The 27,592-nt window shown below is 30.8% G+C and overlaps 1 protein-coding gene across 2 annotated transcripts in view; it reads right to left on the bottom strand.

The window, feature by feature from the left end:
* The window catches only part of LOC109609133 (nephrin-like), a 199,636-nt gene that overhangs the window by 128,744 nt on the left and 43,300 nt on the right, over positions 1 to 27,592 (bottom strand). For both annotated transcript variants that reach the window (XM_049961438.1, XM_049961439.1), the window contains one exon: positions 26,819 to 27,352. In XM_049961438.1, the coding sequence (XP_049817395.1) occupies positions 26,819 to 27,221 (403 nt within the window). In that variant the 5' untranslated portion in view covers positions 27,222 to 27,352. The remainder of the gene's footprint in view (positions 1 to 26,818; positions 27,353 to 27,592) is intronic.

Raw genomic sequence — 27,592 nt, 5'->3', positions numbered from 1 at the left:
TCTGAAAATCTATATTTTGAATGCGCCGCTTATTAACTTGCTTTCGTTATATAACTCACGAAATTTATGATACATTTTCGTATAGACAGGAAACAAACGCAAATAGGAAATTTTGCCATTGATATTTATGTTCGGCACATTTTTGTTTAACCTAATTTTTTGTGTTATATAGATCATATTATTTTTATCTTACAATTAAATCACTGCTCCACCGAAATTTTGCTACAATAACAAATTCTGTAGTTTATGTTAAAACTATAAAAATGCACACTTAATGTTAAAATACTGTTAATTTTGCAAAAGATGCAATTTTATTCATTATTAGTTCTTTATATTATAACCATTGTGTTTATTCGTTGTTTTCGGAGCGTTTAGCCTCCATAAAAATAGATGTTTATGGCAACATTAAGTTTTTATAGTCGGAAAAATATCTTGTGAAACATCTATTTTATAACCAGTTACACTGAAACAAAATAAATGTAAATCAAATTAATTAAATAATTGATGAATCCACCTCAAATGGGAAATATTTAGAAAACATGATTTTAACTGTTTCGCGGTTAAAATACTATTAAGGTAATAATAAAATTAATAATAACCTTGTTTGAGGTATATGGTTTCATTGCATTATTTTAAAATAAATTGTTCATCCCTTAATAACAACATAAACATGTGGGCATATGTAAAATAAATTAATTATACATTTATGCATTATATTATATAATACTATGCCTAATTTAAATTAATGTTAATGGAAATATAATTAAATTATTTTGTTGAAATACATCATATTAAATTTTAAAGTGGCTCAAAATTGATAATAATACAAAATAGAACACGTATTAGATTTTTAAAATAAAATAATAAATTTCATTTTAAACGTGAATAACAATAACATTTCATGATTTTCTATTGAAAAAAGAACTGGGTATGTCGATATTAGATTTTTAAGTGCTCGAAAAGTTTAACAATTTAGGGTATTGTGCATTACAGCAATCCACGTACGAAAATTTATTGGTAGAAGTTTACCGTTCGAGTACACTGCAATTCTATAACTAACTTATATTTACAAAGAGATATAAATAACAAATGCTTTCAATTTAAGTTTAAGTAGGCGAGTTCAGAGGCAACAGTAAATATATCTCAAAATGAATATAAAAAGTCAATGTTCGACTTAAGTTATAACGTCTATTACCTACTCTTGATGCGATTTTTCTTATAAAACCTTGTCTATGTTCCTTCTGATAACCGTCATAAATCATAAACGAACAGATACACCGACGATGATAGGTTTTACAAATATTACACAGCTACTAGCTTTTTCAGTTCTTTTTCTGTCCAACTTTCATATTATATCCACAGAAATCCCATTATTTTCTAACATATGCCGCTGCTGTAGTCTTATATTTTTTATGTCTCTAACACATTTCAAATAGATCAATGACTTTCTTTATGTAATCTTTTTCTATTTAAAGAATTCGTTTGACAACCACATTTTAGTTTCATAACACCTTACTCAATCAATTTTTTACTATGACATCAAGATATTTTTAAATTCGAATTTTTTTACGTTTTGTGATTTATATGAGTTTATTTTTAATCAAATATTATTTGCTTATAGGAAATTGCGTGATTTGCCCTATCACGATTATATTTTATATACTTTGAGTTTAAATTTATGGTTTCGATACAACATTTTTTTTTATTTCGTGAAAATTTGACATAATTAATATGCACATAAATTAGAATATAATTTCAAAATTTTAAATTATTTATTTAATAATCTAGAAAATGCTGTAGCTAAGTAAACCCGATGAGATTTACTAAGTATTTATGAACTATATACTAAAGATACATATAAATTAACTTGTAATAGGCTAAAAGAATCAATGGCAACATCTACTTAAATAGAGACATCTATGCTTAATTTGTGCAAGTCTAAGTGAATACAGATTTGTAAATTCATACGAAATATTATGGAATTACCATAATACCCTGTGAAATTATATCACTGGTGAAGTTTACTGTGAAAGTTTATTACATATGCGTGATTCCAAATTACAGCTTTTACCGTATAAATCACTTGAACGTATTATAGGCTGACGTTATTGTGTTAATATTTTAAGGCAGCCACTAAACTTAACCCGGATGAGTTATTGAACTAGTTTGTCAACTAGTTGGATTAGGAAAAACAACTACCACTATCCAGATTAAATCCTAATAACGGAGTTGGAGAAATAAACGAGATTATGTTAGTTAAATTCGAATACTTTAAAGTGATTTTAGTTCTGAATATTTAAATAGAATACACACATCAACTACAATGACGCAAAATACCAAGATAATAGAAATGTAACTATTCAAATAAATTTGCGGCAGAGAAGACATGAATTTCACAATTTAATTCCATAAATACACCGAATTTTAGAGCCAAAAACTGAGACATATGCGAATTTTCTTCGGAGAGAATGAAATATAGAAGCGAATTGGTTGATGTAAAGTAACTGCTGGCTCTTTCATCAATTTCAGAAAAGCTTTTATTTTCATTAATAAAATGGCTGAATTTATATGAATTATAAATCATGCGCGAAAGATATATTTCGAAGTTTCTGGAGACTTAGGGAGTGTAAGTAATCCACGATGATTCTATTAGGATATTGGAAAATACGCGGTGGTAACTTAATAAATTATTGTCTTACTGAGCCACAAATTCCATATCGGATTACGTGTCCATTGCACAATATGTTTAAAACTGCGTGCCGATGTTATTTTTATATGTTTTTATGCGTATACAAACGTAGCAACCTAACCGAGAGCGATTTATCTATTACATGTTTTTGCGGGAGAACTTTTTATTCATCCACATCTGATTTATGTACATTTGGTGTAATGGCACAACCAGAAATTCGCTTTGAAATAAAAGTGCTCTCTAAATATTCTATTTACTATGCAAGCACAAACTTTTATGAGTTAGCCAACTGTTTAAACATTTATAAAGAATGTTTCATTAAAGTGGTTTTTGTTCGTGTAATTTTTTGGAAGTTAATTTGCATTTGTTCGCGTTCGGGGATTTAAAAATGGGTGACTTACGGCAGAATCGGGAACCTTACCTGAAATAAAAATGGTCATTTTAATTTAAGGGCAACGGCAACTATATAACAAAAAATGTGCATTCAATTTATAATACATATCAACTACATGTCCAACAGCGACAGATCCAAGTCAATTTATTTTTCAAAATATCACAAAAAATTGTTGTTTTAATGGTAAAAAATGTTTGAAAACATTTTTAATTTAACTTGTTGTAACATTGTTCGATATAATGAAATTACAAAGGAAATTATATTTTATCACTAAACACATAATTGTATTTGTGAGACGCCATACTTAAATATAAAAAATATTTTTAATTTCCAGAACCCCGAGGAAGCCGATGTGGGAATAAGTTTTTAATAACGGCCGTCCTCGATGCCGCGCCGGAAATTTCAATTAAATTCCGCGTAGTGATAAAATTATATTTTAACCTAAATACGGTAACTTTAAAAATTCCAAATGGAAGTTCCACGACCGGCAACCGGCACCGTTTGAAGTAATTGTCGCACGAAGCACAATTATAAATGATGCTTGAGTGAAGCGACCTTAACGTCATTATGTTTTATAAAGCGGTCCGGAGGACTCGCATTATCGACGCGGTGTTCCTAATTTACAAAAAGATAAAATCGATCCGTGCCGTTTTCCCATCTTAATTAAATAAAATAAGTGCACTCGTATTTCATGTTTTTCGGCGGTTTTCACGTGCAATTGTTCGGAGCCAACAACAACAACGATTATCGCGGCAAATTAAACTAATAATAAATAATTGGACGATGTTCTAGCGGTAAATGACTAATCATGCACTTTTTAAAGCCAACAGGCGTTTATTAATTATGAAGACAATTATTCGTCACAACTTTTAATTAGGTATTCTAATAACTAAGCGAGAAAGAATATTTTTACTTCCTTTAATGGATATTCTTTGGTTACACCAATTTACTTCGACAATAAAAGTATTAAAATCCGGCAATAATTGGCTGCAAAGTCATCTTAATTTTAATTGCAAAATAAAATCAGGTTGTTAGTAGACAAATAAAATTCTGATAACAAAGGTTTCATCCTTTATTTTTAGAATTTCCGCAGATCAGATTTCTTAATAGAGCAAAAACTTTAGTTCATTGAAAGTTTCAGTTATTGAAATATAAATTTTAAAATGAGTTGTTTTACTAATTATTTAAATATATTTTTACACTAAAGAAAAATCAAAAATGTTAAATACAATTTAACACATTTTAAAAATATTAAACATATTTAATATTTCAAATATATGAATATACATTAAACAATAGAAAAATGCTTAAAATAAAAATTTTTATTATTATTAAACGAAGCAATGCATTTAATTATACCAAAGAAAAAATGAATAATTATGTTCCATTTAATTACATTTACATAAAAATATTAATTTCAATTTTTGAAATATAACTATAAACAGGACACTAATTATAATAATTTTATCAATTCTACGAACCCAAGTTACTTAAAAAACATCCTCCTGTTTTCTAGTCATTTTTTTTTAACTTTTAGATCTTGTGCTATTGAGAAATCAATAATATTAATTATATTTTGCACCAAACAGTGGAAAAAATTTTAAAAATACAAATTTGAATTCGAAATAACATACATTAGATTAATCTGAAACAATGCATATTGAAAAAATAATTATTAGGTTTCGTGTGTATGGATTTACTTAAACATGTTAATTTCAGCTGTTGAAATATATTTTTTAAAATAAAATGTTTTGTTGAAAACATATGTATATTTAACAAATATTTGCTTTACTTTCTTCTTATTTAGTTTAAACCTTGTCCAGAAATCAATAATATTAATTATATTTTTTACGAAAACATTTTTTAGCATTTTCAAAGTAAAAAATGGGCCCAACAGTGGAAAAATGTTCAATACGAAATATGTTTGATCAATATTGAAGCGATGCATATTTAGTTACACCAGAGAAAAAAAATTATTGAATAATTATGTTTCGTGTGTCCGCATTTACATAAAAATGTTGTTTCAGTGTCTCTGTGAATAAAGGGCGAATTTTTCCGTTTTGTCTCAAACAATTTTAAAAATCGCGATAACCCGAATGAAACTATTAAAATTGACACAATCAACTGGGCATTGATTTGAGTCCGCAGAGCATGTTTTATTCATGTTTCCGCGATTCCCGGTAATATGAATTTCGCAGCGTGTAATATCGGGGCCAGGACTGGAAACGAAAACAATCCGCAAAGGAAAAATATTAAACTAGACATTATTTATACTTATTTTATTCGTGTTGCTTAAATGTCGACCGCCGCAGAATTACATGAATCCCTTGCTTGACAAACATTTGAATGCATGACCGTACTGCAGGAGGAAAAAAATGAAAACAAAAGGAAATGTCCCGCGAAAATAAATATTATTTATTTCGCTGCATATCCTTTCAAGGTACAGATATTCCCAATAAAAAATTTCCAGTGCTCGATGCAAAAGCTGTGTATTCTACTGAGTCCCGGACTGCGTCATAAATAATATAGATATTATAAGGGCACCGGGTAAATATTCGGCATTTTGTTGGGTTATCGTAAAATATGTTGACCGTTTACGTACCCCTGTGTGATAATTTACGCATATTTATGTCTACTTACGGTTGCAATAAAAATTCCATAAACTTTTTTATCGCAATTTAAAGTAAATAATGTTTCAAAAGGATTTCCGGAGAACTGAACTTCAAGAGTATCCTACTTTGCCTTTTCCTATTCTATTCAACGAATCTAAATACATTTTTATACTATTATACACATTGTTATAAACGTTATTTCTTCATTCACAGATTTTCATAATATAAAATCGTATATAATTGCTATAATATAAAAAAGGTAATTTTCAGATACTTATTTATTCTAATCGATATGAAAACATAATTTACTATAAAATAAAATTCAAACTTACGTTCAATGCAAATAATAATTTAGCATGACCATTATAGCAATAAAAGCGGTTGCAAATGTGCTTCAATTATTAATAAACTGCAACCACAGAAGCGATATTTACTAGCTACAACATAATACATAAATTATTGCCAGCAATGCAAACTATCCGGAAGTAATTACATTTTACATTTTTTGTTAGTTGCATTTTACCAGAATATGTTTATTTATACAGAATATTCAGAAAAGTAATAAACAAAAATGTTAAAAACTGAATTTAAAACATTAATAAATAAGTACGAAGGTGCCTAGTTCAAAATTTATGGTGCTTGTTGTGTTGGCACATTGTATATCAAGGGATGTGGCTTCTACTACATTAAATTAAATTCGTTCCATGATAAATGGATGATATTTATTGATTTGGCATCATTTTTTCTATTGCATTAATAGATTTAGTTGGTCGAAAAAAGCAGCAATATATCATTCAGATTACTGACTTTATTATACCATAAACATGTTTTATTTCATTTTTCAAAACCAAAGACATTAGGAGTGGAAATAACGGCTGTTAAAGCTGAAAATTGGTAAAATTCTATTGTTGAGAATATTTATTAATGGACAAGTTTACACAGGCATCTTGAAACTTTAATTAATTTAGTATAACTTTTCAGTTGTTAAATCAAAGTAGTGAAAAATTATTAAAAACCACCGACTCACTCACTGCACAAGAACAATGTCACTAAAAAGATAAACTGTGTGCTAGTTTGTGTAAAATTTTGTGGAAATACTCAACGACGAGTGATAACGAAAAGGTCAAAAACTCGCTTAATTATTTAAGTCGCATACTCGCTGCCTAACGCGGCGTCAAATAATTAAAACTCTTAAATTAAACCGAATTACGAATTTACAGCGTGAACTGTGCCATCTCGCGGTACATGCACAGTGTCACGCTCAGAAAAAAAAAACATTTTCATTTCGGGTGTCAATTAGTCACTAGTTTATTATGCAAATTAATCAAGTATGCGGCGTTTGTTGTCTTCTTCTCGCGCGTCAGTCGCTCCCTTCGGATGGCGTCTGTATTCGGTCTGCGAGAAATCCGAGAGTTTAACGGATAAGTCGATTAGTTACGCCGGAGTTACCACTGCAGAAGATATTTTCAAACGTGAGACGAATCCCGGGAGCCGCTGCATACACACGCCAAATCTCGAATTATTAGCTATTTATTACGGCACACGATAAATAACGAAGCTACGTAGTTTTATCTTTGTTAACGATCGTAAAATTGACATGTTTACAAAAGAAACTGTATTTAGTGATGACGAGTTTATACAAAAGCAGAAAATCGAATGCGTTTTTATTTATTTGATTCAATTATAAACTGGAATTGATTGATTAATATTGATAGCAAAATTTAAATACATAGCGAAATACAGAGTTGGTAACGTGTTGTTTACAGTAAATATTACCTGATAAAATTAAAAAAACGTTTATTTAAACTGGGAATTCAAACTACAGGTTTAGCCGGGCGAAAATCCGAAGTGCACTTTAGAATTTAATAAACATTAAGAACAAGCTAACTTACTTTAAAATGTATTTTATTTTAGCAACATTGGATAATATACATAAAGTTTTACTTGCAACATAGTTAACTGTTAACTAAATTCTTCGTGAACTATCGATATTGCAGTTTCGTGGTTTGTAAGCTCTTAACATTATGTGGCAAACTTTTTACAACAGGAATTTTTAATACGATGATATTCGGAATTTTTATTTTTGTTGTGTAATTTAGAATTGTTAGTCAATAAAAAATTTTATAGAGGCTGCATCAGTTATTTATATATAATGTAAAATTTAAACAATATGTAAAATAGACAAGTAAATCCATTTCATAACAAATTAAATAACATTCAAATATTTTGCATGTTTTTATTTAAATAATATTTGCCCCAAAACCTACAATAAATATTTATTGTATGGATTTTTATTCAGCATAAACTGGCGACAAAAATTAAATAATATTCCTATTAAATTTTTATTAATTTATACACATGAACCAATATTTATTAATCTAAACCACATCTAAGGTGTTTTAATATATTTATTTTTGAAAATGTATTCAGAAATAAATAAAGCATGAATATCAATTTATTTAATATTACTTCGTAATGAATTAAATTATGCTATTGCTAATAAAATCTAGTTTTGTAAACAATTCTCCGTAGTTTGATACAATACGTAACTTTACCATTAGCAAGTTTCAGTTAAACCAGAGAAACTTGAACACTACCTTTAACTTCTATTTACGAGGATATTTTCAATAAGTTCAATGTAGAATGTTCTTGTTTTTGTTTGAATTATAACTTCTAAATTAATTCCACAAAATCCGCCATATGCATTTATGATTGTGTGCAACTTCAATAATTCACAATATTGCAAACGAGTGCATTAATTTCTCCATTTACAATGTATAAAAAAATAACTTGAACACAAGTGCTTAATTAAATTTGAAACTTTGCAGCTATTAATTTTTATTGAACATGAGTGATATCGCCCAAAGGCACATTCGAAAATGGCATGGAAAAAAAGAGAAATTGCCAAAATCGAAAAAATAATCAAAAATAAATATCAGTTGCATGAAAATAAAATTTTATACATATCCTTTTATGTATCAAACAACATGTTAATTGATATTTATAATGGGTACCTTATTTTTAATTTTAGGTCATTTTTACTAACAAATGAGAAAGTACGACAATTTTTCTGATCACTCTTAAAACTGTTTCTAGTAACACTTTTCTAAAGAACTCATTATGGGTATAAAAAGAGTATAGGAACATTTAACGACTAAAAATTTCAGCCCTTATAATGTTAAGTATTTTAATCACATTTAGTGCTTGTAAATTGTTTCACAGATATTCAGGAAACAATAATACCATGTCAGACTAAATATTGATTAGATTAGTCGTCTCTAATTTGAATTCACTTTGTGTTAGTTGTTTTCGCTTCCACGTCTATTTAGAAAATTATCTTGCACCAATATGTATTTAAACCTATTAAAACTTGTGTTTCAGACGTGATTAAAGTCGGTTAAAGTTGTTTTCCACTGAAAGCATGCCTCGGTAATAGCATTGTAAAATTGTGTGTTGTTGAAGTTCTAAGTCAATCGGGCTTGTCAATGTTCGTATTCTACTACAAAATAAACAAGTCTATCGGCTTAAAATTTATACAGTGCCCATAAAAAATATACTGTTTTAACAAAAAAGTTCCGGCATATTGGAATTTCATTTAAATCAAAAATAATTCAGTTGATACAGTTTATTATTCAATCCATTTGAAGCACTTTTAGAGTGCACGTATATTACAACAAAAAATACGCATGGTCCATGTAATTTCGATTATACTCTTTACACAACGGATTGCATAAATATTTAACAGTTGTGTTAAAAAACATGCGTCGCCCTATTCCCCGCGTTCCATTCTTGTTTCAGATTTTATGGCTTGTCGTGGCTCCTTTAAATTATTTATACTCCTCCATTTTCCACCTAAGTTTCGCCTTACGGACACGCCTCCTCCATGATAAATCAGTGGATCGTGGCTTATATTGGAAATCCATAGAGTTGTGTTAAGTGAGGTCCTGGCGTGTCCTCCTGACCCAGAAATAAGACAGCCATCCAACTTCCTATCATATTTCAAAATAATGATCACAAGAAAAAAATTGTTCGGGAAATACGACCTGATGCGAATGACAATATTGTTCTCGACGAGTTTTATAGTTATGTTACAAAAGGAGGCAGTGATAAAAACAACATTTGGTCGAAACTATCAAATATTTTTGAACACATTGTTAAATATTTCGCTGATTCATTAAGTCAGTTTTTGGAATTCAATTATGTTTGTTTTAATTATTGTTTGTTTAAAATTATTCGAATTTAATAAAATATTAGATAAACAAAGAATTTTATGTAATTAAATATTTTATTGCAATATACTGTTAATTTAATGATTATTGTTCAAAATTATAAAATATTAATAATAAAGAATCAACCAGGACCATTAAAACGGCGCTCATAAAAGTTTAATATTCTTAAAAATGCATTAAAATAAATAAATATGTTTAATGGTAGTAGAATTAGATTAGGCGTTCCCAAATGGATAACAAATTCGCAAAGATAAAACCCCGCGCCCTATCCTTCCAATGTATAAAAAACAATAAAAACGGATTTCACCCTACTCCGGTCTCCCCACTCGCAATTGAAATACACCTGTTTTCCGGAAATCAGCCCTCCACGAACTCCCAGACATTACGCGAGTGATAAAATAATAAGTGGGCCAAGTGTCGTGACTCATACACTTTCATTTCCCCCGATGTGGGGAAGAAGTGTTCGGCGGATTAATGTGTTTTCTCATGTGAAACATTGCCAACGCTCTCCCCCTTTTTTATTAAATGACTGTGTTTTGGATTTTTTTTTTTTATAAAAAAGATTAATGTAGCAGATGATTCAGGACAAGAGATTTATTGTTTACGATTTTTCTAGTTGCATCACGCGGTATAGCGAATTTGGTAAAGATGGATGGTTGTTTAAAGTTGACCAAGGCTTGATCAATATGTACTCATAAATAATTCAGTTTCAATAGAAATTCACACGTTAAAAATATATTATATATTTTATGATTTATTTTATTTTAATTAACTCAACAATAATTAAAAAATGTAAAATTTAACAGCTTTTCTTCTTTCTATACATTTTTTTCTACTACCGAAATTAAAACAAAATAAAGCACTTTCTTATCAGTATTCAACATGAGTTGAAAACTATTTTTTATTACTTGACGTTAAAGTATATTTTCGATGTTTAAAGATCATAATGTGCAATTACATACCAATAAAAATATGTTGAAGTATATAATTAATTGATAAGAAATAATTGTTCATACACAGTAATTATATGAGCACGTACAATTTTACTAATTACTAAAATAGCATTACAATAAAAAAGTTATTTTAATTGCTCTTATAACAAACACGCACACATACAACAAATTAATAGCATTTTAGTCTCAAATAAATAGTATAATTAAGTGGAAAAATCTTCAAAAACCTTCGTATACATAAACCGATACGAAAAGAAAATTTATTTAGATTTCCTTTCGTGAACCAAACGAAAACGGGTACGAACAGTATCGTGAACGATCATAAATGTAAATACTTCCATAAATGTATCTGATTATTTATTTGTAAGTTGCCGAGTTCTCCCTTGTAATTAGATATTCACCCCAACGAAAACATATGAAGCAACACTTATCAATTATCTAAGGGAGCGTTTCCCTCCGAGTAATTTTCATAATATAACAGCAAGAGAAAAGTGGAAGTTGTACGTTTCGTTTTATATGGCCTGTGCGTAATTGTCAGATTGGGAAATGTACACGATAACTTGATTAGTATGAATTAGTAACGTCAGTGATAAAACGCTACTTTTGAATCTACTTCGTTTCATATTTGGCTTATCGTTTGAAAAGCGAACAAAGGACCATAATAATTTAACGTCGGACTTTATAAATGGACTTGTTCCTTTTTATTTATTATTGATGAATTTGTAAAGGACCCATCGCAACATTAATTAGGTTTTTATGCTTGTTCAGTATTTAATTAATGTGTCAGCAACAGGTAATCTTAACGGTACAATAAGGAGTACGTTTTGTATTTGATGGTGAATTTACATATCGTGGTTTTGCTACAAGCGTATTAACAACATGTGTCTTGTTCTCTCCTAATGTACTTATTTAATTAAAGCAGTTTTACTGCACTGCATGTAAACTTGTAAAGGTAGATAATAGGACAGTGCTTTATATGACACCATTTCCTTTGTACTATAACTAAAAGCAGCAACTACTACATAAATATTACTTAACTTTTTGGTCATTTTCATTAATGCAATTTTTATTATTACAAAGAAATATACAAAATTTGGTAATGTAACTTTCATATGTACATATGTACAATGACTTGATGATATCTTTTACATTATTTTTGAAACACGTTGTACATTATATATACATAAAAAATAAATGTATTAAGGATATGTATTTTATTTAAATGTTTTATTCAAGTATGTGTAAAAAATTTATAATTTCATCAAACTAATAACATTGTTCAAAAATCAACCAAATATTTAAAAAATATTATTCATTTATTGTACAAATACGTTACAAATTAAATTAAAATTTTCATTAGTAAATTAAATTTTATATTAAATATGTATTCTCACTAATAAATTTGATTAAGCCTCCTGAACATTTTTAAATTGAATTTTTTTTATCAATATTTTACACTATAGTATAATCACTATTAAAATTTGTATTTTATTAAATTTAAATGTGTTATAAAGATTAAATATAATATTTTAATTTATATCACACCTAAATGTAGTATTAAATATTATTTCATATGAATTTGAAAAATATGTCTACATACATATAGAGAAATTATTTATTTATATATATTTATAATTAAATTCAAAAGCCTTACCGTAATAGATAATTTTGTATAACATTTTAATTAAAATGTGTTCTATTTCGTATTTTCAATGTACAACATTAACTAATATATAATCATATATTTTATTATTATTTTATTAAAATAAATAAAATATGAATGTAATAAATTAAAATTAATGTTACAATATTTATTTGGTGCAACATCAATAAAAAATAAAATATCATTTTTTGAAAAAATATTCCATTTATAGTATATGTTTGTTTAAGATTATTGAACAATTTTAAATGAAATTTTCTACTTTTCAATAAATATGATTTTTTTTATAAAATAAATATATAAATTAATTAATTAATTAATCTCACGCGTATTAATGAAACGTTAATTAAAATATTGTTTTATTTGAACTTTTGTTTAAAGAAATAAAAATGTATAAATTCTCATTTATGCATGGAAAAACCAACTTCCATTTTTAATTGACACACGTATTAAATTTCAAAAACGGCTCACGGAAATAATTTAGCATAAAACAACCAGAGAACAGCGCCCACTTTCCTTGAGTAGACTGCGTAGGGGCTTATTACTCATAAAGTAAACCTCCCGAAAAATTTATACGTCCCATGCACGTCGTAGACTCCCATTAGAAAAATATTTCGCGAACCGCAATAATTCACGGGAAATCCCCTTAATTCAGTTGTCCTTGAGGCCTCGACAATAAACGGTTCCTGAAAACAAATAAAGCAGAGTCGGACACTCCATCGTTATACGTAACTGCGGGCCCACATCGAGCAATTAACAAACACTAGACGTGTTCGCCCCGTTATAACTGCCGCCGCCACCAACGCTTGCGATGCCGCCGTGCCTTCGACGCTGCCTCTGCCGCTGCCTCTGCCTGCTCGAATTGTTCCCCGATTTTCCCCATTTATTTTCCGACCATCTGCCGCACACCCGGAACGCACGATGGTATAAATACCAAAAATTCGAACGGAAGTGAAAACAAATAATTGAGATAACGAGAAGACTGCGAACTGCGATATTTCGATCCGTCTATTATTCAATATCCAATGCAGCTCACATTTTTTTGCCCGTTACTGAAAACATAATCTGTCTGGAGCTCATTTTTTTTTTTTTCGGAAAACTATTCGGCTCGGGTTGACAAACGAACGTGTGCGTCGGAAAGGACAAAGGATGTAATTATCTAATAATTACGCGTCAGGACATTTATAATTGTGCTGTCGCGTTTGAATAGACAGGAACACACACTTCGACGCGTGCATCAGACACATCCGTTTTCTAAAATAAAAAGGATGTTTGCATGTTTATAACAGGTTCTTATCGAATAATGGACGTGCCCGCTTGCCTGGTTTGCACAAAATTCAATAAAACAGCTTGCCGATACACGTATTTAAGGGTGTGCATGAAACGTCGGTGTGTGGGCTTAAAACTTACGAGACAAAGGGGGTGTTGTTCACTATTCGGTGTGCGTGGGACGATTATCAATTAACTGCCGTAAGTTTCGGTATTCGAGCAATTTACAAACAAATTTCTTAAGAATTTTTTGTACTACTGTACTCCTATGTAATTTAAGACATAATGTTACTTTTTATGAGCGTAAATATACGTGAAAAAATATTGTGGCAGAAGTATATATAAATACATATTATGTTATTTATTAAGAAAATGTCAATACAATATTTGTTGGAGTTTATCACACACAAAATGTATTTCTTACAGAAATAACAACAATGCCGAAGGCGTAGGTGACAAGCCATCACACCTAATGATATCAATGATATTGATCGGCTTTAGAAGGAAAAAGCTTTACCTTTGAGGAAAAGTAATACTTTTTACAGAACCACGACATATATTTACAAATATTTCATCCCCTTTTACAACAGTATGTTTGGGTTTAGGGATATTATATTGAGTAATACCTTTCACAAGGAACATATGACAGCAATTTAATAATATTAATGCAGTATAAATTTGATATTATGTGTAATACATGCGAAAAAATATAAAACGAACATTATTGTTGTTTTTCTATATCAATTTATATTACCGTTTTCTATTCAAAATGATTTGTAATAAAAATAATACAGTATATTTTTACTTGAAAACTGCTGAAATATTCAAAATAAGAACACAAATCTGACGAAAAAAATATTAGGTCTCGTTCGAAAAGTTGCCGGAGATATTGGGGCCAATATAATTTTTGAAAGTCTGGGAGCTAACAAGAAAATGTAACCTTTTAACATAAAATATGTATCATCCTTTTATTTTTCTCTTTAGTCTTTCTACCAACCATCGGGCTATAAATCTTCCTCAATTTCTTACGGCAATACAGCTTATATTTAAAATATTGGTAATTAGGTATGTAAATTTATATTTAACTATGTGCAATTTAAACTATAACATATTTAAATTAAATTTGTGTTATTTATTGTTTAAACGCCATTAGAAGTCTCGGCACTTACTATTTTTAAATGTCCGTATTTTTATATTCAACTGCAAAGTTCTATTTTTAGTAGGAAGTTTAACCACCACGCCATACATATTTTTATTCACCATTCACATTAATCAACCGCTCTATAAAACAAAAAGATAAAACATAATTATGGAAAGACTGAAATGAAAAGATTTCATACTTGAATACAGAACAATACGAGATTTTTTGTCAACAAGTGGGATTAGAAACGCGGAGAGTTAAAAGCTGTGCTCTTCATGACAAAATCAGACTTTTTTTCGCCACCACTTGCCCCATATCACAATATAAACATTGTTGTGCTGCGTCCCATGGAGTGTCATGTTCAATTAATTTTACAGACCTTGAAAATAATCGAAATAGATTGAAATGCCTTTTCGTAATATAACTTGGCGCAACTTGTCAATTTATCTGATAATTGTAGAAAGTTCAAAACTCAATAACAGTCCTGCGGAACAGGTGTGCGGATTCATTGTCCCGTAAAAATGACATCGGCCTCATTTCCCACCATTTATCGTGTAAAATAATAAATTTTCCAACACAGCGACACAATTTTTTAAAAACGTTTTTAACCGATACAAATCAATTACTTCAATGTGCGTTTGAACCAACTAAACAAAGCAACAAATGCTCTCCCACCTGATTAAACAGAAAATAATAGGTAAGCTTTCGCCCCAAACACAGTACTATTATTTAATTAATTAATTAATTAATTAACTAACAAGATGTTTGAAACAGCAGCTGCAATAATCGCAAGTATTCATAACTCATACATATAAATTATACATTCAAAATTGTCAATACAATGAGACCGCGAAAAACTCGAATGCGCCTTTAAATATTTAAATTTAAACATGGTATTTCATTCACACAAAGCGAATCAACTCAAATGGAAAATCGTGGAAATTCCACATCGGAATACATCAAGTCGAATAAAGTGGCAAGTTTAATGATACTTCCAGAATTTATGCCGCCTGGCCCACATAGTCTAACCTCCGAAACCGCGGCTAAGTCAAGTCTCGGCCGACGGGTTTCGAATTCGAATCTCCATCGCCACTTACTTTCAGGAGACGTATTAATTTAACATGTTGGAACCCCCAGGGGATTCCTCAACTTTGCCGGGTTTCTTCAAGTAGGTTTATAAATTAGCAACAATAGCAAATCAGTATTGCAAATGAAATTAATTAATTTCAGGTTCACACCTGCATTTGCTCTTGAATATTTTCATGGTCAAAGTTGCTAATAACAATATATTATACTCAATTTTCCCAAAATTTATTTATAATTATTAATTACAGATTTAGATTTAATGTAAACACAAGATACGTGTTTGTGCTTTGAAACCCGCATCTCATTTATTTGATGATTATATTAAAATATCGGTTTTGTCCATCATTGGATCAGGTAGTGAATGAATATACATAAAAGTAGATAAGGTAACAACTTCAGGATGTTCAGGATATAACATTCTGTCACTTCGTTTTGCTCCCTAAGCAGACTCTACTAAACTAGCAAATTCAATTTGCAAGTTCTGAAAACTTCCTATAAAAGGTTACCTAATATGTTCCTTATACACTAACAAGCTATGCAATATTGGAATACAATTTTAATGCTTTTATTAAAATGCACGACATGCCACAAATCTGATAAAAGAGATACGAATTTGTCAGTAAAATATACACGCATCTATAACCATGTAATAAAATAATTTGATATAAAATTGAACGGATATAAATAAAATTTATAAGATAGATCAAACATCAATAACAGTATTCATTATAGTTGTATATTCATACTATAGGTGCTTATGAATAGTTTACTCACGAACATGCCCTATCGTGTTTTTTGATATTAAATTACCCACTTAAAAAGAAAATTGTTATAAATGAATAAAACCATTGTAGGTGGGTTTTTCGATTTTTTAAACCTTCCGGGTAAAGCTGAATATATGAGGGTTTACTCCCCCATTATTTGACAGTATTAAAGCGAAACCTCGCCATAATGGTATAGTGTTATATAAAAGCTACTTGTACATTTTGCAATAATCTAATGGATATAACAAACATGTTTATATTGCCACCCTACTACTAGTTTTTCTAAATGTCTTTGTAAGCTTTTTAAAATATGCATGTAATAATTGGATTACTGGGTCAACATTTTAACTCGAACAGTTATGACTCTCTGTGGTGTTTCTTGAATCTTTAAAATACAGCAACAACTGAAAATTGTATTAAATTTCTTTTACAAATGTTTCCCAACATGCAAATTATTCATGTTCTTATTTCAAATAGAAAACAAAACTGTATGTATATGTCCTCAAATTTGAATGAACATTGTATAAAGAATTACATTTTATAAATATATATAAGGAGTAACTCACAAAATATGGTGTGGCATTTAGCACAAAAATAGGCAAATTATACATATATGTGCAAAATAAGAACATTAGTACGGCAGAGTTATGCAGCTGCGGCGGTTATCCACACCAAAAGAATATCGCTGAATTTATTGCCATAATTTTCACACATGCAGTTTATACGCTCGTTTTAATTGCCCCCATAACTCGGCAGTTCTTGGGCATTTAAAAGTGACTGTAGTATGAGACCCGTTTGTTAAACATAGAAACAGAAATAAACACTTCCATCCTAAATGAATACGCGCCGTTTGTTTGACTGCTCATCGGTCATTTTGAAACAAACCACTAACAAGTTGTGCATGAATTTTATGATTTTTTGTTGTGAACGGAAGGCTGAATGTTTTATTCTTATTTGGCAGTCACGCCATTGTTTTTCGGGTAAAACTTTTATGTGCAAACATGTCACAAAGACAAATGTTGCAGAAGGATTTTAGGTTACGGGATATCATAACACTTGGCTGGTAAATATACGGGCATTAGACAAATGGATCTTTGAACAAGACTGATTGTTTTCTAAGGATACTTCATCCTGTACTACACACATATTAGAAATCTGTAACATATTTTCAATGTCGTGTTGCTTTTCTTTAAATGACTTATCACGAGCAGGCAAACTCGGAACACGGTTACAACGTTATATGTCATATTCAGCTTGTCTGTTTTATAAAGAGTATTTTTCTATATTTTGTTAAAATATGATGTGTGTAAAGTTTCGCCTTTCTTTTTCAAGTCCTCAACTATACGGAAAGATATGTTTGAAGCATTTTATTATAGACTATTTTAAATATTAATGTAGTGAAAATAGATTTGATTAATTACCTTTAATACTATAATGTAATATATTAAATCGTTTGATGAAAGTTTAAAATATAGTAACGGAAATAAGTTTATTAACTCTAATTAGTGTCACAAACGGTTTCATACAATCAATAATATCTTTTATTAAAACGTTTTATAACATACATATAATATTTTCTATTACATTATGAAGACACAATAATAGGGTAATACCTTCATAGAAACTATAATTAATATAATTATTTTTTTGTGAATTTTTTGAATAAGACCGTTTTATTCGAGGTCTAATAACAACTTAGTTTTACAAAATTAGGTTTTGACCTAAATGTTCGCATGTAAAATATACTTGTCGATAAAACCTTATTTTATTTTCGCAGCTTCTTTGTTTATCCCCATCAAATGTTCTATAGATTGTGTTTTAACGGCGTTAAATTTTGTAACGCTTTTAGAAGTGAAATATAAATTAGTTGTCATACTGACGTGTTTTCAATTTTATATCCAAACGGCTTCTTTAACAGCAGCCTCAATTTTCTCACGGTGTTAAAATATGCACATAATTTATATAGATTGTCTAGTACAAAATCAATATTATCCACTCAGGATAGTAAGTTTGTTATGTTCAAAATCCATGAAATATTGTACACTTCTATAAAGTAATGCACGTTATTGAAAGCTGATTATTTTATTGAACTTAAAACATCCATTTCTAAACAACAAGTATTTGCTGTGATCGATACGTCGTCATTTATACTTAATGGAGACAATGGTCGGAGCCGTAACAGTTCCGTTCATCTAAATATTTAAAACAAAAGTTTAACAAAAAAGAAAGTAGTCAAAATGATTTCAAAAAATTCTTGAAATTATTTTCCATTTAATACTAACCTCTAATCAGGTAAAAATTTAAGTTAAATGAGAACCATCCTTCGGTTAAAACAATTTTAATATGAAGGCCTTGTGAATTATACTTGTATTAAAAGGCCGAAATGTCTATGTATTTGGTATTATTAAAATGCAAATTGTATGTACATTTTATACCGTGTATCTCGTTTAATAATATATCCTAACAATTATTCTCAAAATTGTTAAACGGACAATGGCCCCAAGTGTAACCGTGCCACAAGTATTTCCATTTACATAATAAAATAGCTTTACTGTGGTAAAATTGTAAAAATGTAGAGGTTTTAGACAAAAGCTGATTGTGGCAGAATTTTTGTTGCAAGTTTAACGAAGTTGAAAGTAACCACTTAATTCCATACATAACTTTCTCAATACAAAACCTATATAAAAGTAATTTCCACCCGGGAGCGAGAAATTCCAATATAATGGATAGCAAAGATATCTTAGATGCGTCATTACGGTCCCTTGATCTAACAATGGACCGTACCCGAAACCGTTCCAAGATTAGATCATAAGTGAGCCATCAACGAATATTCTGATTTCGAGCATTGAAGTTTAATGACCAGTATAATCAGGGAATGACCATCATAAGTTAGACGACGAAGAATGAAACGCTCCACCTTTACAATGGTGTATCTGCATGCAAGATTAATGTCAGTTGGCCAAAGTCTGCCGTGACGACGCACAGTAATTTCGGCTGATAGGAGAGGTGTGCTGCTTATAATTTATTTCATGATATAACGCTTTTATAATTTTCCCCTTTTAAATATTACCAACGTGCTGCTAAACTGTACTGATAAAAAAAAGATACGTTTCGTGTGTCCCCGTTTTACTTTACTTGGCACCTCCGCCATAATTTAGATTGTTTGATAGTGTCACAATCACAATTTTATTTTACCACTGTTCTGTCAAAATACCCACATATTATTAAAACTGCACAGCAATCGAAATGAAAACGTCCGACCGAAAAATATGGTTTTGTGTGCAATGAAAAATTGTTTGCAGGGCACCGTATTCTCGACGCATCAATATTTTGGCACGCTCAGGCATTTATCGGGAATTCGGAGTTTACTAATATTTCTTTTGGAATTAATCATAAAATCTCATTTCCGCTTAAGAAAGTTTTGTGTCCGTCTTCGACATTTCCTTTAAGCATATCGATTCGCGGTAAAACTCAAAGTGAATATTGATATCAGATGTGAAATATTAATACCGCATTGTGTCGCGTTTTGGGGCCAGTAAAATTTTTGACACACGACACAAAGAAGAATAATAAATGTCGGGTTCTCTATAAGCTCACCGGGGGAGACACGTTTTTTCCTAACTGGATGCAAAATACTCACAAAGTCTGTTGATTTTATTGTCCTTGGAGTATATGTTGTGGTGTAAGGATGCAATGCATGTATATATACAGTTTGTATTCCCTTTGTTCTTTGATTATTCCAATATGGGGTTTAATATTTTATTGGATGCCAAGATGAACTTTTACAGTGTCCGAATATTTTGAAATTGACTACGCTTTTTTACGACTTTAAACGTACAAACAGTTTTTTTAATGGAATTTTAAAAATGTATGCAAAATGTTACAATTTATGATTAATACAAGTACCTCCATTAAACACAGCGAACTACTTTTATGGAACAAACCTACCGATTTTGTTTACGTGATGCGTGCACTATATTTATAGCTTCATTCAGTTTCACAAAATAAATTGACCTGGAAATTTTTCATACGGTTTTGTAAAAATTTCCGGCGTAAAGCCACAATAAATTCACAATAAAAAAATTTACGAGGTTCATGCATGCCCAACGTGCTTATATCAAATATTCAATAAGAAATAAATATGTAAAGGAACTGAGAACAATAATTTAATCTGATATATTCCTGCATCGTAAGTTTCCGCATAAACACATAAACTTTTTTTTTATCCCGTAATATATCAACTTTATTCCGTTGTATATTTAGCGCACTGTTTTTCAAGAGGGCTCTTATAAAAAATGCCTTCCCCCATTGCCAAATCATAATTTACTGTCACTGTGTGGAGTTTTCAGCGGGGGACGGTCTGGAGTTTATTGCATTGTAGAATTGCTGAGGGGCGTGTGTACACATAAGAATATATATTATCTGATTAAAAGTCATCGTGAATAGTAGCAATCAGATGGGAAATAATGAAGGATTGTGCCGTCATTTTGTCATTGTTTCACGCCAAATACATTTTTCAACGCAGCATTTATGGAAATTCGTTCGTAACCGCGTGCCTTTCGGTGTATTGAACCATATTATTGACAATCAGGACGTGTTTAAAAAATATGCCGTACCCACGGAAATTCTATCAATGCGTGCATTCACCGTCAATTTTTAACTATTATAACCGATTTTTATTTGATTTACGTACGTAATTCCGTTTTATTCAAAAATCTAATTTTCCTATTAGATTATGGCCCGATGAAAATGTGACAAAATTGTTTACTTTAAAAGGCAGCATTATTTGTTTCCTTAAATCTCTCTCAGACTACATTACGTTTATAAATTAAAACATATTTACACCTTCAATTTGTTAAATCTCTGATTAAATGATTGCGGTAGTAACGTGCGGCGTGAAACAAGAAACAACAAGGATTAAGCAGCCCAAAGTACCTACATAACAGCTATAATAAAGATTTAATGTTTTGATATTTCAGAGCATTTTATAAGAAAAAAAAAATGAAAAAAGAAGTACACTGATTTTCATACGTGTTGTTTAGTAAAAAGGAACTGATAGAAGAGACAGATGATCCGCAATTTTATATTTGGTTTTATTTCATCCATGCTTTATGTACCAGATAAGAGCAAGCTCGAGATTCTATTCAGTTTTTGTTGCGTCTCTTATTCGGGACGATAGTCCTCGATGACAAATGACCCAAATGCACGTTTGTTTTCGGTGTGTAAATAAATTATTATGCAGTCACAAACAACAAAACAAATAACAAATTGTTAAATTAAATAGTATTAAAACATTGAATAAATTTAGGTTTCGTGGAACGCACTGGGAAATGAATTATAAAGTACATTTAATCGAAATTTGATTTGTGTATATCATATTTTAAATTCAATTCCTTCGATGGTTATTCAATCTGAACATAAATACACCATGGAAATTTGGAACATCCGCAATAGTGTAACAGGAATTCTCTTCAGTGGATTATGTGCCACGTAACACTGTTACAGGAGATTACTTGGCTAATCCATCTCTATTCCAATATGCAGTCTTGCGTTAGATTACGCCGAAAAATATTTTTCCCAATAGAGACGTCTGGATTCGCTTTACATTCCGAAGGTTATTGGCAATGTTTCATGTATAAAAGCAACTTGGAATATCGAACAAGATGATGAAACATAAAATGATTTTTCGACATTATCCGATGCCTTACCACGAATATATTTATTACTGATTAACTGCAATCTCAGGAGAGGAATAAGTAGAATCAGAAATACAGATTGGTTATTACAAAAAGCTGTTTTGGTATTAAAAAGGACATAAAATTTAGAAAGTTTCTTAGCGCTTCCGCTCGACTATTATGAATTAAATCATTTAGAGTGGTACTTGGCGGAGTTCTTTGCATAAAGAAAATGTTCCATCGCATTATTCTGCCTGGTAATTGATGTAAATAATTTGCAGCGGAAAGTTTGAATGAGTCCAAGCACCTGTGCCTACACGTTAACTTTAAAAACAAACATCACGAAAACAAAAACCGTGAGATAATGAATTTTTGGCATTAATTAAGGTATCAAACAAAAGATAATCAAGTACGGTAACGAGAAGGTGGAGCTGTTAATTGTATTTGTTTTCTTCGGAGTTTCGAGCAGGACGCTTTGTCTCTCTGTGTTATTGTCTATTTGCTGAATGCCCGCCGTATGACACCCCCAGCTGTATATTTAATGTATCCCAATAGCCCTTCCTTCCCCCAAGTCTAATCGCCTTTAGGTATTCGCTTTCCATCCCCGCATAAATAGACAAGATTAACACAATGCTCGATTCTAAATTGCACTTAGAGGGATATCATCGCAGATGCTTCAGAACAGGATGTATCAAGTTGGTCAGGATGAGCCGCCCTCGTAAACATCTAACCACCCCACGAACAAGTCAAACTATTGATGTCGTATGGTGGGTGGATGCCGGCATAATATTGCCGTTACATTACCGGGGATTATTGTGTTTCTTCACTTCTGCCGTTTATGTTTGATTCATGCGGTTTCTATCGTAAGGATGTTGTGGTCAAACAACTTTCTCCTTTGCGCGAGCGATACCAACAACGTGGCAGTTGAATTTCAAATAAATCTTGTGCCTTTGCTGACTTATGACCTCACTAAACCATATATTTGTACTGCTTAGCGTAACAAGATATGAAGAAGGATGATAAGTAGGAACAGGTATAATGATAAATCAATTATTGGTCATCTCCCCACAGTATTAAAATGATATTTCGCGTTCTGGATGGGACAAAAGGTCGCCGGTATATTACAATAAAATGTGTCGAATCCACATTAGCGGGCGAAAAGGTGTACATTCGGATACAAATCAAATTTATCGGGTAAATGTCAACCGGTTGTAATCTGATGAAGAAATATGAACACATTTATAACGTTTCCATTCAATATTGCCTTGTTTTCGCCAAGACAATTGAACACCAGTGGATTAGGAGAGGTTCCCGTTTATCCATTCATCATTTTTCTTAGTTATGCGCTTACACGAAAATGATGTCGCAACACATTTAGTATGGGACTATAAAAAAAACTGTGTTAAATCATTTTGATATATCATAGTGCACTGGGTAGAAGGAAACTGCTTCATAGAGTTGTCAAGATGATTTATTGGAAAGATATATTGGCGACTACACTGGAAAACGTGATGATTTTAAAATGCCATTAAACGGCAAACTTTTAGTAGTTTCAGATTGCCGTTACAATTATATTCGATTTAGCTTGCTCAGACCGTCTGTCTGAGTTTTATTATAAGATATAAGTTTTTGCAACAATGATAATATTGAACGGGCAAAGTTAACAATAAATCAGTATTTATAGATACCATTTTATATATTTTCTATATATCTTATTGTGGATCAAATAAACTTTTATGAAGGTATCATATGTTGAGCTTTCGACTGCGAAACTATTCATCACGAAATGTCAGTTACACTATCTGTGGCTCAATCTAATACATACTGATATTCTCATTATCTTCTTCGTGCTGTTTTAGCGATGTGGGTTAAATATCTACAAGAGAAATGTTAATATTCAAATAATTAATCCATTAACTCACATAATTAGGTACTTTAAAATGACAAATTTGTGATATCAACTTAAATTTAGGCGTTATTAATAAAAAACTTGAGAAAGTAATTATTGCATTTATCCAGTAAAGGTAACTTTGTTTCACGAATTCACAAGCAAAGTTTCTTGGTATTACAATATCAATGGTAAACTCCTTAAACTTAATTGTCTAATTATAAATCTTTCCATGCAGTATAATGTTTGGTGTTATAAACTTTTGGAAGACACAGTTTTGAATAGTATATTAACAAATTTTTAATAAAAACTTTACATTATATGCCGGGTGCCATGATTAATTTTAGCCAAACCACATTGCGGTGTTTTTATAACATCCCCTTGAAAACCGACGAGTTACTAAGGGCGGCGTACGAACTAGATTTTCGTAATTTGTCTCCACTGTGACATAAGCGTCACGTGAAATTGACAATATTGTCTTCTAAATTAAAGCTTATACTAAACACTGGCCTGTAAATTAAATTTTCCTGTAGTCATATTATAAAACCCTTCTTAACGTAATTGCTATTTAGGTAATATATGCTGTTTTCGCCAGATTAGATGCTGCATATATTCACCTGATGAGGCTCTAATATTGTAATTAGAGTGTATTATATATTGTCTAAATAATCAGCTGGTGCATCTTTGATATAATTTATAGAATTATCTCATCCTTGACGCTTTTAACGACAATAACCACCCGAATGTAAGAATCTATTATTCCAATTTCTATTCAATTTGGATTGGAACATTATTGATGCTTTATAAAATGGAGACGACAGCATTTCACTTTCAAACACGTTTCATTTCGTGTACAATAAATAATAAAAGTTTTTCGAAATTGAACATATTTGCTAAAACTTTTCAATTAACTTGGAAATTAAACTAAAACTGTAAATGCTGAAAAACCTGTGCTCAAACTTCACAAAACTCATTCAAGTAAAAGCACTAGACGGCCCTCGAATTGTTTTATTTAACTTTCTGCACATTTTGCATCAATGGAGGGTGTTGATTTACGGTTCCTTGGTATTTTTCAACTTTATTGTTGCGACATAAAATTAAAACCCACCATTAAACGAGAGATTTGTTAAATTGTTTCGGATGGTAAAAAAGTCTCTCCGACCCCAATTTACTTTGTCTGTTTTTTCTTTTATCAATTCAGATGTTTAAATAAAGTGTGAATGTATTAGTCATTCAACGGACACATCATTTCTCAAATCAACAATTGTGTGGTATTTACTTTGGTGGGTCGAAATTAAAGCATAATCCGAAAATATCCATATCTAATGGAATTGTCATAGTAATATCAGGGGGAGAATATATATGACGAGTGGGATCCCGAGTGACGCCATCATAATGGGAAAGTGATTTAACGTTTAGATCAATGTTTTGTAAAAACAAGCAAACAAAGGCAGGGACAAAGAGTTAATGTACCAGAAACCACTCAAATCAGCAACAATCTATATTGCAAAAAAGTCGGAATTAATCTATCGGGTAATAAGCAAGACGATATGGTTTATTAGTTGTAAACATAAAAAGCATCGGACGTTATCTGTTTCTGTGTTATTAAACTGGGGTTGATATGGATGATATATAGGTAAACATATAATGATTGGTCGAAAGATTGTAAATACATAAATATTTTTATTAATCATTAAATTATAATATGCAGATATATTTTTTCGGGCCAATAAACAGCAACGTATCGGAATGAAAAGATTTAAAATATCTATTTACAATGAAAAGATTTTATTTTGGTATGCTGACCGCAATTTAATTAACCGGTAATTACTCTAACTACACATATAGGTGGTTCAATCAAATCTTCATTAGTACATGATAACCAATCACTTTAGTAATTAATTGGTGTTGTTTTGGATTTAGAAATGTACGGGGTTCCACACACCATTTCGAAATGAGTTGATTTTAGGATTAATAAAATTAATTAATACCAATATCCTTATTAACGGAGATAAATTACCTTCTTCAACGTTTGATCATTATAATGATAAATAAATATAACGGAACAAAATACATCAAACGAATACTCTATAGATACAGTAAAAATGTAAAGCTTTGATGGTACTGCTGTGTTTAATTATCCAAAAATATATATCTCTAGCAACCAAACAATTAATTAGGTATTTCTTTAATTGTTAAAACTGATACCAACCAGTAGTTAAATACTCTCAGTCATATGAATTGTTTAACAAACAAATAGAACGAGCCAACCAATACATGATTAGTCAAATATAACCCTATCCAGGACATTAATAAGTGCATTTATAGTGCCATATTACCATAACATTTGAATAAATCATACATTCACAGCCGCATATCAAACTCAAATAAAAATGAGTATAATTTTTTTCTTATTTGTTTGTTACAGCATGAATTTAAACAAATAAAAGGTACTCACCTATAACAGTTAAGTTGACGTGAGTGATTTTCGTTGGCGATTTTTGAAAGTCGACCCTGCAATGGAAGGTGGCCTCGTCAGTCTGTTTGGTCGGCGATATGGTCAGCACGGCTTTCTGATCATCAAGGACGCGCAAGTAGTACCGATTGCCGTACGATGGATCGGCCCAGTGTTGGGGCTGGGAACCCCTCAAATCATATTTGTACATGGGACTCTCGTCCGCCCCCTTGTACCATAGTACGACACTGATTTTGTCCGGGGCGTGAGCCGGGACCAGGTTGCACGGAAGCTGGGCGGTGCCGCCGTCCGACGCCTCCGCGAATTCGGTGGCCTGTTCCGCTTCGGAACATGTCACGAGCAATACGAACACCAATACTAAGAACCCGGCACACGACATTTTCATTCTACATGACCTGACAGGTATATGCAGCGAAATATTATATATATTTTTATTTAGCCTAACGGATAACGGTGAGGGAGGTTGTCATCGGTGATTAAAACATCTCAAAAGGTTGGGGGAACATCCATGTGATTCTGAAATAAAAAGAAAATAAATTAATTAGCTGTTTTCTCTTCATGGGATTCGTTTAGTTTGATGTTCTAAGCCGTGCTTGAGGTATTCTATGAAATTACTAAAAATAGCATTCATATCTATAAATTTTTAGTAATTTTCGTAAAAAAATTTAAATAAAATGTCACAATGTTTACGTATTCACTACATTTAAATTGTCATCGTTTTTTGGCTAAGGCCCCCCTGGCGATTTAGAAAATTTC

This window comes from Aethina tumida, chromosome 1, assembly GCF_024364675.1.
Source record: "Aethina tumida isolate Nest 87 chromosome 1, icAetTumi1.1, whole genome shotgun sequence".
NCBI classification, from domain to species: domain Eukaryota; kingdom Metazoa; phylum Arthropoda; class Insecta; order Coleoptera; family Nitidulidae; genus Aethina; species Aethina tumida.
This window is presented reverse-complemented; position numbering and strand designations above follow the sequence as displayed.